This window comes from Peromyscus maniculatus, chromosome 15, assembly GCF_049852395.1.
Source record: "Peromyscus maniculatus bairdii isolate BWxNUB_F1_BW_parent chromosome 15, HU_Pman_BW_mat_3.1, whole genome shotgun sequence".
NCBI classification, from domain to species: domain Eukaryota; kingdom Metazoa; phylum Chordata; class Mammalia; order Rodentia; family Cricetidae; genus Peromyscus; species Peromyscus maniculatus.
In genome coordinates this window covers 9,497,744-9,510,564 of record NC_134866.1, presented here as the reverse complement: position 1 = coordinate 9,510,564, position 12,821 = coordinate 9,497,744, and the positions used below count along the sequence as shown (strand labels likewise).

Genomic DNA, 12,821 nt, shown 5'->3' with positions numbered 1-12,821 from the left:
AAACGCAATAGGATTAGATCAAATGAAATGCCATGGGATCCTTCTGCATTTGATGCCAGGAATGAGAAATAATCATGCATGCTGGCTTGGGCACCACCATGCTTTTTTTCATATTGAGTAAATACCAGGAAGAATCCAGGCCTTCCTTAGCTTCCATAACCAAGCTTAGATGGATGCATTTCCCTTGTTTTTGTTTGTTTGTTTGTTTGTTTGGGGTGTTGTTTTGTTTTGTTTTATTTTGTCAGAAGCACTAGTAGGTATAGACCTAATGAAGCGGTACCTTTCTGTTGCTTTCCCATTCTAGCAGCTAACCATGACTGATATTTGTGTCTTGGGCTAAAATAATGTAATATATGAATCAATCTCTAGGAGTTACATGGAAGTGTCAGACTTGCTGTCTGCAACATTTCATGCTATAACAAAACCAAGTTTTTTACAAGAAAGGAGTTTTATACAAGCAATGTGGCTTCTCTGTAACAGTGCAACTATTCCATTTCAGGTCCTTCTTTTATAAAAGTTGTAGTTTTGCTATGATGTGAAGAGGGCTTGGGATATAACGTTATCCCCCAGAATAATACTTGAGTGGGGGCAGACAGCTTTAGAGCGGAAAGTTTCTAGGTGGCATTTCTCTCTTCCTGTACTGTCAAGATCTCTTCTCTGGGCAGCCCTGGCCCGGACTGTAGGGTAGGAATAGGGCCCTGGCAGCCCAGGACCAGCTTACACCATGGGTGGGTATGGGGCCATTTGTTTGAGCATGGACACTTTTGTAGCTCACTAACTGCAGGCAGTGTGACTGTCTAACCAAAGTCCCCCTGTGGTGCCTGAGTGACGGGTGTTTCAGTGTCAGTCACAGGGTAAGTGTTGTTCTCTTCTCTCTGCTGTGTGAAGTTCCTTAAGGCACCCAAGCACAGTTGCATACATGCAGCCAGTCCAGAAGAAGACCATTCTGCCAGGGCACCAATGCAGCCAAGTCATGAGAAGCTTTCCCTGCAGCAGCATAAGACAGTCTCTGTGGCGTGGGTTCTTCATGTTAAGAGGACTGAAGCCCAACTCTGTCCAACCACAGGTGTGATCTGCTAATCTTGGTTAGATAGATTGATGTGGCACCAATGTGGTTAGAAACTTGTTTTCAAAGTTTACTGAGTACTACCGTATATGACCTATATTCACCAGAAAATTAACTCATAGCTCATAAAGAAATGTACTATCCTCTCCCTTGGATTGTATGCATTTCATATTATATAATTCTGCCTCCTCGGTTGCTGACTAAAATCCAAAAGCAAGGATTAGAGGCTGAGAGAGCATGGCCAAATTTTACAGTGGATCGGGTTAGATTCTCCTGAGACGTTCTTTAAAGGTAGTATTTCTCCTGGATGTTGTCTTAGGTAGAGATAGCATACTTTAGAGAGCTAAAGTGTGACAATGAAAGTGAATGTATATGTCAAAAACATGTTACAAATATTTTGAAAGGGTAAACACAGTATTAGATAAGGCTGCATACTGTAGTAGCAGAGGCCAGACTCAGGCAGACAGACAGCCTCAAGCCCATGTTTGTGTTCATGGCTTACATCGGAAAGACTTCGTGACAGGTGCCGCAGAACAAACAGCTCTTCATGTACCGGAACACACAGCCCAGGGTGGAACACAAAGAGATGGTCTTACAATTAAAATGTGTCTGCCCATATCATTGTGCCTTCTCAGAGAAGCTCCAAGCTTTCATAAGTAAGATTCACCAAATGCACCACTCTGTACTGAGTACTGGCAGATTGGGTATAGTTACTTAATTTATTTTTTAAATTATTTATTTTAGTTTTTGAGCTTAGAATATAATTATATTATCCCCCCTTCCCTTCTCTCCTTCCCACATACCCCTCCTTGCTCTCTTTCATTCATTGTTTTATATATACATATATTTGTATACATATGTATTCTTAAATACATAAATATAACCTGTTCATTCTAAATACTGGTACTTGTATGTATATTTTCATGACTGACTACTTGGTATTGGATAACCAGTTGACGTGCTAGTTCCTGGGGTAGACTAGTTCTCCCTCTTTCAGTATTCCTTAGTTGCCTGTAGTTTCTTGTGGAGGGTTGACGCCTCATGGGCTTTCCCGTGTCCACTTTAGCATTTCTATTGTTGTCCTTGTTCAGCGGATGGTTAGGTAGTCAAGATTTACACATAGTATTTTTGGTCTACTATGTAATAGCCTTTAAAAATATGTGCATGTTCATTACATAAGTATACATATCTATAAACATATACAATATATAGTCAAGTATTAGATGGATGTATATATGTATAACACACATATAGAAACATGTATACATGAATATGCATACATACATGAATATTGCATAAAAATATCCACACAAAACATTCCAAAGGTGACTAGGTTTTCCTCATGGAATATTTTTAATTGAATACATTTAGTAAATTAATGAGTACATAACTAGCATTTTAAGGTTCACTGACATCACAGAGGTATTCTAGTAAATGGATATCTTTTACAGCTTCATGTTTGTTTTTTTTTTTTAGAATATTTAGGTCTGTAATTGAAGCAGATATCTGTTGATTTTAAACTACATGTAATTAAAGAAAGTAAATAATAGCATTAATTTTTCTGGTCCTTTCATTTTATTTTTTCCTTCTCAATTCTTAATAAACTGAACTCAGAGAAGGAGTCCGTGGCTGGCTAAGCTTAAATTCAAATATTTGGAATCCAAATAGTTCAGAAACACCTAGTTTTCTCATCACTTCACTGTTTGCCTCTCTGTACTTCAGCGACCACTGGGAAACAGGCTGTTTCACCTTGACCATCCTTACCTGAAGCAGTAGATACAGGGCCCAGCAGGTAGCCTCTCCTAAGCAGCAGCACCCACCAGCCCCAGACTGGATCTGAGATGGGGTCAGGGCAAGGGTGGCCACAGACACAGGGAGCAGGGTTCTTGTCAGGTGCTCACAGAGTTCCTCTTTCTTCTCTCACATGCGCCCCAACATGACAGCCTGTAGCTCTGCCTGCACCATGCACCAGACCTCACAATTGCCTCACAGCACCCATGCTTTCCTCTGCTGCTCCCCACTTCCATGCAGTCAATGGGTTCTCTTTTTAACAGCAACCACAAGGACCCTCTCATCAACTCAGCTACACCCAGGAGTACTTAACACACTTTTCCCTACAAATTATGATTTTAACAGTTGCATACAACCCCCATTAAAGTGATCTTTTCAAAATGTGAGCCAGATTAAAACATTCCATTGCCATCCCCATGTCTCCATGCAGCAATCAAGGACAACAATGGATGACATATCCTACAGTATCTGGACCCTTTGACCTCACCTACTGAAGTTCAGAGCATGTTCTCCTTTGCCCACTGCCCTTCTTGCCTCTTTTCTGATAGGCTGTGCACACCCCTGCCCCAGCATCTTCTTATGGAGCATCATTTCAGAGTCTGTGTATGATGGCTGTACCCCCAAATTCTCACAGGCCTACGTGTTGATATTTTGTTTCACTGTCCTAATCTCCCAGTCACAGTTTCATGAATGCACATGGAAGTTGTAACATAGTACCATCAATGACAAACAAACAAAGCAAAGAAGAAACAGGAACCAATTTCTCGCCATCTACAGTGTCTGATGTCTGAAATGAGGTTCTTGGCAGAGCTGGATCATTCCAGAGGGGATGGAGAAAGAGTCTAGTCCTGCCTCCTGTGCTGTCGGGGAACCTTCCCATTCTTGGCGTGCGTCATCACACCATTTCTGCCTCCATCTTCACATTCTGCCCTCTCTCTCTGCATTTCTATGTCCTTTTCTCTCTTTCATAAGGACACTTTCCTTAGACATAGGAATCACTCTTGTCCAGTACGATCTCTTCTTGGTCTTTACCCTAACTGCGTCTAGACATGAATTTGGGGAAACAGTACCTAACACACTAAACATATACCACAATCTGGTAAAGAGTCTGTGTTGTTCTTTTGACAGTTAAGTACCACTTTCTATTTGAAAGTATGATCCTCAAGACAAAAAGTGACTCTTGTCAACCTCAGTGACTAGATACTCTATGGATGTACAATAAACACTGCCAGGGGCAGGGTGGGAGGGGGGGGTTGGTGGTAGGTAGATTTGTAGCTGAATCCTAAGACAAAGTAGGCAGGTTGACAGGGATATAAAAGAAGTTAAGGCTACAAAGTTTTGTAAAAATAAAATGAAGATTAAGAAAACTATTGTTAAAAATATGTAAATACCCAAGAGGTAGTAAGGAAGTCATGGAAAATCAATAATCTGCGCCTCATAGTTGGAAGTGAAAGGGAAGACACTCGGATTAGAGGTGATGTTTGTAGTGGTATATCAGGCAATTGTCGCCATATCTTTGCCCTGATAGGTTTCTCTTAGGCTTCCCAGGGCTGTGTTTTGAAAATCTAAACTTCTGAACTCAGTCCTTGCTGCTGCTACAAATCAACACAACATTGAGGGGCTTAAAACAGTACAGCCTTATCCCTTTGCAATTCTGCCAACCATAAACTCGAATTCAGGTGCATCATGCTACAATCAAGGGGTCAGGGTTATCACTGTCTCCCTGGAGGAAAATCTCCTCCGTTGCCTTGGAAAGCTCTCAGAGCTCTGCTCTCCTGCCATCCCACAGCTCTTGATCCTTTTGTCCATTCTCAAAGACATCAGCCTACCTTATCTCAAAGTGCCAGTATCACCTTCCTCTGTAGCAATTGTCCCTCTCCTTCTGTCTTTTAAGAATGCTCAAATTAGCCTCAGAGAACTGTGGGTTATTCAAGATAATCTCCTTCCCCCATAGGATCCTTCACTTGATCACATCTGCAAAGTGTATTTGTCCAGATAAGGAAGCATTCACAGATTCAGGAGTCAGGGCTTAGAGGGTATTAGAGGCCATGATGTGACTTTCTGTAATATCTTCTTTCTTACCTACTTTTTTTATTGCTGTGTTAAGATGCCATAATCAAGGCAACTTATAGAAGAAAGAATTTATTAGGGGCTTAAGTTTCAGAAGATTAAAGTCCATGACCATCGTAGTGGGGAGCAAGGCAGCAGAGAGGCAGTCATAGTGCTGGAGCAGTAGCTGAGAGCTTACATCTGACCCACAAGCAAGAATAGGAGCTAACTGAACAGGAAGGGCTTTTGAAACCTCAAAGTCCCCCTCCCCAAGATACACCTCCTCTACACACCTCCTAATCCTTCCCAAACAGTTCCATTAGTTGGGGACCAAGTACTCCCATACATGAGCCTATAGGGGCCATTCTCATTCAAACCACCACATCTTCTAACCAGAGACCTATCATAAACACTGAGACAGATTCACAATACTATAAACCATTCTCTCTTCATTTCCTAATGGGATTCATTCATTTCATTTATCTGTCTGTCTTAGTTTGGGTTTCTGTTGCTGTGAGGAGACCCCATGACCATGGCCAATCTTATAAAGGAAAACATTTCATTAGTGCTGGCTTACAGTTTCAAAGGTTTAGTCCATTATCATCATGGTGGGATACATGACAGTATGCAGACAGACATGATGCTGGAGAAGGAGCTGAGAGTCCAGCAGACAGCAGAAGGAGACTGTGAGCCACACTGGGCATAGCTTGAGAGTATGAGACCTCAACCCCCCCCCCCACACACACACACAGTCTTACACCTCCTCCAACAAGGCCATACCTACACCAGTGATTGCCACACCTCCTAAGAGTAACACTCCCTATGGGCCAAGTATTCAAACACATGAGTCTATGGGGTCCATATCTAATTCAAAGCACCACACTATCAGAGATGCATCTTTAATTGTTTGTTACATTATTTTCTATTGCCATGGTTATTTGTCAGATCCCTCATGAGCTAGGTATATATCTGTGGAGTGGGTGACTTGCCCTAAGGAGTCATGGCAGAGTGAATGCATGCTTGTGATATGGCTGAGTGAGTCTGTTTTACTAAAACTGTACAATGTGAAGAAAGCCACTTCTTCTACAAAATTATAACAATTCACTTTCTTTCTAAATGGTCGTAATTCCAGTACTATTTATATGATAGATTTTTAAAAATATAATTAACAGGTTTTTGTTTGGGATTGTAAAGTACTCAAGAATAAAGTGGACAATATTGATTCTTTCATGTGAATATCATCAGATAATTTCACTTTGGTTAGTGAAAATGGAAATATCTCCTTTTTATTATTAATGAAAGCCTTCTGCCTACTTTCTAATTTCATCACCTCTGAACCACTCCCAACTTCTTCAAGATAAAGTGAAATAAAGAACAAAACAGCCTACCTCATGGCTTTGGATCTAAAAATTAATAGTAGTTCAGTCTTTAAAACTTTGAGAGTTCAAAAGTTTATAATGATTGTGGGCCTAGAAGAGATGGTTTAATTGGTAAAGTGCCTTCCCTGCAAGTATAAGGACCTGAATGTAGATCCCAAGTGCTCCCATTTAAAAAAAAAGAGTGCGTTCATCAACAAGCTCCAGTAATCTCAGAGCTTGTGAATGAGGGGGCAGCGAGGTGATCTCCTGAGCTGAATGGTCAACCAGCCTATATGAATCAATGGTTCAGTGAGAGGCTCTATCTCAAAAAAATAAAATAAAGGGCAAGTGATGAGGTCCCCTCATGTCTGCTTCTCATTTCCACACTTGCACATGTGTGCTTGCACACTTACACATGCGCGCGCACACACACACACACGCACGCACGCACGCACGCACACACGCACACATGCACACACGCATGGTTGAAATGTCTTACATTAAGTCCAAACAGGCACCAGTGAAGTTGTTCATGCTGCAGTCAAAGGGAGAGTGTCCACTCTGGCAAGAACTTTTGCTAAAAGTGAAATGTGAATTGTGAGGACCCTGGGTGTCCTCGGGTTCTTTTCCTTGGGGAACTTGATAAAATGCTGTGACAGCCCACCAACTCTTTGATTTTGGTGCCAGCATGGCACAGTAAGGAATTTCAAAACTGCTAGCTATTTAGCTCTGTGCATTGCCTTGTGATTTTAACAATGCAGACAGTCCACACTTGAGGGAGGGTGTAGTCACAATGTTGTTGGTCTATGCGACAAGCTTTAATGGAGAAAAGGTTACATTTGCATATTCTCCAGTCCATTAACATTTCCAGAGTAAAGCCCAGTAACAAGTGACAGTTATGAGTTCACCTTCTAGGAATTATAGATGGTTCTTATTTCTTATTCTTTTCTCCTTCATCTAGTTATATGGAATCCCTGACATTTCTAGAGGGCCCACACTGGGTGCCAGCTGTAACTATTATTGCTAACCATCCCACCAGTACTCTAAGGTAGGAACTGTTATCTCACTCCAACAGATGGGCTCAGTGAGCATCCACTCAGCCAGTGCCCCCCATCATATCAGTGAGCAGAGCCAGGAGAGTATAGAAGGTCATGGGGGATCTCTGAGCCTCTCTTCTAACACAATGGGATCTTTGGAGGGTCTGAACCAGAAAAGTGCAGTCAAAACCACACTGAAATGTCTAGAAGAACATTGAGGGGGGAAGTGATTCTGGAAGCTTGTGGATGGGGAATGAGGGAGCAGCAGCCTTCCTCCCTTCACCTGTCCAAGAACAGTTTGGAATGTTCACCTGCCAGACTTGAGTCGTGTGTGTGTGTGTGTGTGTGTGTGTGTGTGTGTGTGTGTGTGTGTGTGTACATGCATGTATGTACACACGCATGTACAGATGTTCAAGGACCCCTAAGACTTCCTTCCTGGAGGTCTTGCTCAAAAGATGTTCTTGATGTATGCCCTATAAGCCATTGGCTAATACAGCAATTGCCATCTGGCTTATAAAGTAGGCTGGAATGAGTTCTTTACTAATTGCTTTCTGAAAGTGTAAGTTTACCTAAATTCATCTTAGGAATGCAATGTCTTTGCTTGGAAGTTGTATAGGTTCTCTGCAGATTTGGGCTTCATTTACATAAAGAATATAAGTCTGCTGGGCTACTATTGTGAGGACAATGTTTTTGTTTTTGTTTTGTTTTTTTGATTTACAGAGGTGATCTGGAATCATGCCACAAAGGGAAATTAAATTGAGAGGAAAACAGACTTCTCATGTTTTGACCCGTAATTATTTTCTTCTGTGATCACATAAGCAAGGAGGATTCAGTCCCAGCCATTTCTTAACTATTTTCAGAAAATATGTGCTGTCTATCTTTTGGGAAATTTGTCAGCATCAGGCAGAGTGCAAGTATATTGAAGACTTCCTCCACATGAAATCAAATGCTTTCTCTCCCCCAGTAAAAACGAACCATCTTCAGAGGCCTTCCTATTCCATCTGTCTTCAGCACCAGCATGCTTCGGCGTTTGTGAGACAGTTCTACCAGTTGTGAGAAAGGGGAGATAGGGAGGACAGGTCAGAATCTGCCAGGGAACTTTTAACCTCGGCCTCTACCTTCTCTGCCTCATTTTTCACGACTTCTCTGCTCAGGAGGATGGAGGCTTCGCCAGAAGTGGGATTGGCTTCCAAGTCACCCTATTTCTCCTCCAGCCCATCTCTCAGATAAATAGTCCCCATTGTGGCTTCTGAGGTCAGGTTTTTGTCTGTGGTCTCAGAGGTTGCTTTTTATTTCTCTATTTAAAAAAATCAGCTCTCTGATTTCTAAGAATAGAACCCACAGAGTTCACCCCACTGGTTACATGGTCTACCTGAGGGAGCTGAGAAATTTCACAGAATAACGTTCTTAGGAACAGCACACACACACACACAGTGAATTTAGATGTAAATTTTGGAGTGGAGCATATATCCTGGAAGTAAATAAAGAACCAGCTTCTTGGGCTAAGTTTTCCTTTTTGTTAGGGAAAGTACACAGAAAGAAAGGGGAGACACATAAAATTTGCTAGCATGCATTGGAAAGCTCTTCAAATAAATAATTTACCTTTTTGAAGTCATCATGCTACTACTGCACTTCCAACCTCAGATAATCATTTAAGGGGTCTCTCTCTCTCTCTCTCTCTCTCTCTCTCTCTCTCTCTCTCTCTCTCTCTCTCTCTCCCTCCCTCCCTCCTTCCCTCCTTCCCTCCCTCCCTCCCTTCCTCCCTCCCTCCCTCTTGTTTTCATTCGTCTCTTAAAAGGCTTTGAAAATGACAAAAGTAGCAGTATCAGTACGCTTACCTGTCTTATGGCATATTGGATTGTACCCATTGTTTTCCTCATTTGATAATGTTGGCAAATGCTGTATGCCAGCCTTTTGAAATCGTATATTAAAATAATGTATTCTCTACTCAATTAAGCCCAAGTGAAAAAATGGGGGGCGGGGATTTAAATTATCTTTTCCTAATCTTCTGTAATTTTTCAGTTGAGACAGGTAGATCACATGTATGTAATCTTCATGGAGTATGAATGTATACAGATGTGGATGCTTAAAAGCTGGTACCCAAGATCTTTTCAGAAACCCTTTCTGCACTGAACCCATGTATGTGTGAGGAAGCCAGCACAGTCATTGTGAAGTGTTCTCTTGACTGCTGAGCACATTTAGTGGGTGTTAGAAGAACATTGCCTGTGCTGGGCTTGATTCCTCATGTTCTCCTGCTTCCTTTCATACAGGGAGTTTGGATGGAGAGACCCAGAGCTGCCTGAAGTGATACAGATGTTGCAGCATCAGTTCCCTTCCGTCCAATCCAATGCAGCAGCTTACTTGCAACACCTCTGTTTCGGAGACAATAAAATTAAAGCAGAGGTGAGTGCTCCGGGCGTCATCGAGGGAGTGGTGTTGTGTTCATAAGTGCTTAGGTATGTTGAGAGTCACGTCAGACAGAAAAAGATACAGGAAAATGAAAATTGCTCCATTGACTGGTAGACTTATCCTTGAGACGGAGACAGAGAGCTCGTCGTGTAGTGAATTGCATGTGTACATGTGCATACACCTTTTCTGTTTGAGTACAGAGGATGAGAGGGCCAGGCATGCCTGCCCGTCTGAGAGAAGCTGATGTTTCAGCGCCTCACGCTGCTATAATTTGTCTTCCTTTTCCTAATTCTGTCTTTGTGAATAATCTATCTCCCAAAACTAAAAAAAAAATGCCAGACATCAATTGTTATCTCCTCAAATTATTGTCAGGATTCATGATGGCCTGTCTGTCTTCGAGAACTTGTTAGTAGGATGAGCGCTGTAGGCTTTGCCCTATAACCAAATGTTCTGAGCCATTTACAAAAGCAGCAGTGGATATAATATGGATATATGTGATCCATTAAAGAGCCTGTTGTCTGTGTCCATCACATAAATGGTTGTTAAAATGCTCCATGCTTTTGGAATACCCCAAGGAATGTACAACATTGTAGTGTGTTTTATTTCTGGAAAATTACCATGGTCACCGCAGCTAACTCAAATTCTTTTTTCAGATAGAGGATAAGCATTGGCTTGCAAGGAGCTGAGTAATCAAATTTTTTAAAGATTTTGTAAACTATAATGAGGCATCTCCATAGCATGTAAGAAATTTTGAGCATGAGCCAAACTGGTTTAACAGTGGAAGGAAAAGATGCAAGGATGTCTTTGCAATTTATTGTGGATTTTGGCTTCCTTACATTTGGATGCATGTAGCCTAGCAGATTTTCCTTCAAGAAGTTGGTTCGTGCCCACCATCAGAAAAACCACATTTCTTGTAGTTCTCAGAAAGCTGTGGTTTGGTGGCTGGGTACAGTTTGAATTGTCACAATTTGGGGGAGGGGTGTGGTGTTAAAACTGGTACTTGATGGGCAAAGACCGTCAATGCCACAGAGTATCCTGTAATGCGCAGGGCAGCCACACACAGCATAGAATTATCTGACCTTAAATGCTAAGCAAGGAGAGTTTTTAAATGTAAAATGTACCTACTGTTAAGATGACCAAAATCACATTAAGGTTATATGACAGGTGTTCCTTGTAGACACCGTCTTAGGGTCCCTGCTTTGACACCCCCCCCCCCATGCCCAGTCATCATGCAAAGTGAAGGGCAGAGTAGGGTGCCACATACTGATAATATTCTAAGAGGAGACCTTTGGAGCTTCCCCCAAGGTCATGAAAGCTTCTTGTTATGTTGTTGGCAAAATGTTGATACAGGAGCACTTGGTGTATCAGTCCTATGTGGGTTGTGTTTCTGCCCCAAATCTGGGGCTGATACTGGGTTTTCTGACATCCCTCAGACCCCACGAACACATTGCAAGGCTTTTTCTCACATGATGAGGCTTTCAGGAATGAACAGAGCAGGCTCTCTCATAGTCCAGATGTGGATTCCAAGAGATTTGGAAAGGACGCTGGCTCAGCACTGTGAATGGCTGGGCAGTGGGTTCATCCCTACAGACTGGGCCTCCTCTGGTTTGAATCTCCTGCTCATGTCAAAGGGGGAAATGTGAGCTTTCCATCATGTTGTTTGGATGAGGGACAGAAGGGAAAGGGGGAGTGGCAACTTCTATGCTTTCAGAAGTCAAACATCAGGAAAGGAAGTCATCCAGTCAGGCTGCACAGCTACCATGGCCCAGGGCAGTATGAACTCGCTTGTCTTACTAGCTCTGCACACATGCTCTGCGGACTGGCCTTGAGGCCTGTCAGCTGCCATGCAGCCCAACAACAGATCTTGGACTTACTTGTAGCTCTATCAGAGTTGCGCTCTGTACCCTGTGGCGGACAGAGGCTGTGCAGTGAAGGGGAACCGACATATCCATCAGATCAGATGGAAGAAGCTTCCCATGCCAGCAACCAAGCTTGTCATCTGGAACAGAAGCTACTGTCTTCTGGAACCTCTTTGCTTATCTTTAAAATAGTGGAAGAATGGGGAGCAGAGAAATGATGTAATTAAGGTTTAAGTGTAAAGAAATTTTAAAAGAGAAAAAATACAAGAGTAGAAATGTGTGCATGAAAAACTAGTGATACTGAAACTGTATTTATAGGGCCTTTGTGGGGTTAAAGGACTTGATTTAAGAAGACAGATTAGTGAGTGAACATGCTTTATCCATAGTTTTGTGTCTAGGAACACAAGACACTAAGTTACAATATAATCTTATGAATGTATGTACACATCAGAGTATGAGAACTTGTATATAGATGTCAATGTGTACATGTATGTGTTATATGCCAGTGTGCTTGTGAGCATATGTAGGCATGAGTATGTCTGTGTGTACATGTGTCTTTGCCCATGTATATATAAGTATGCATGTTCTTGTGTTATGTCTGTATATGTCAGTATGTGTGTGAGTATATGGAGGTGTGAGCATGTCGTATGTATGTGTGTGTGCACATATAATACTTTCTTTTGTGGTGTCATTGAGCTGCCTGAGTCACCTTTCAGTATTTGGAGTTTTCTCCAACAGCTAGCACTTGAAGGACAGTTAATATTATTAATAGAACTCCTCCTCCCCACGGGTGCCCCATCCTCAGCTCTGGGTCCCCGTGATGATTGTCCTCTGGTTCCCATGAGCTGGATCAGAAGGAAGGCTAGGGTAGGATAGGACTGAAGACATGACTTAACACTGAGCTGAGAGCATGAGGTGTAACTTGCCCCCACCCCACTTCCTGTGGTCATATGGGGAGGTGTGCATATGTGTATCAGCATATGCACACACCAACGTGTAAAGTCTGGTGAGAACTCTACATGGACTTGTTTTGTCCTCTCATCGTTACTTAGAGTCCACACCGTTAGTAATTACGCCCTGCTTTGCGATGGATGGCTGCCTGTCATGTTTTCATATACAGGTATTGATTTTTGTAATTACCTGTTGTCCAAATACTAATCTGGCAGGCACTAGCCTTTCCAAATTTACTCAGTCCTCTAGTCTTTCTATTGCATTTTATTGAATTGATTTAGCCCTTCAGTCTACATTTCAT

The 12,821-nt window shown here is 42.1% G+C and overlaps 1 protein-coding gene across 6 annotated transcripts in view; it reads left to right on the top strand.

Moving 5' to 3' along the window:
• The window catches only part of Ctnnd2 (catenin delta 2), an 881,165-nt gene that overhangs the window by 605,614 nt on the left and 262,730 nt on the right, over positions 1 to 12,821 (top strand). For all 6 annotated transcript variants that reach the window (XM_076551692.1, XM_076551693.1, XM_076551694.1 and 3 more), the window contains one exon: positions 9,572 to 9,704. In XM_076551692.1, the coding sequence (XP_076407807.1) occupies positions 9,572 to 9,704 (133 nt within the window). The remainder of the gene's footprint in view (positions 1 to 9,571; positions 9,705 to 12,821) is intronic.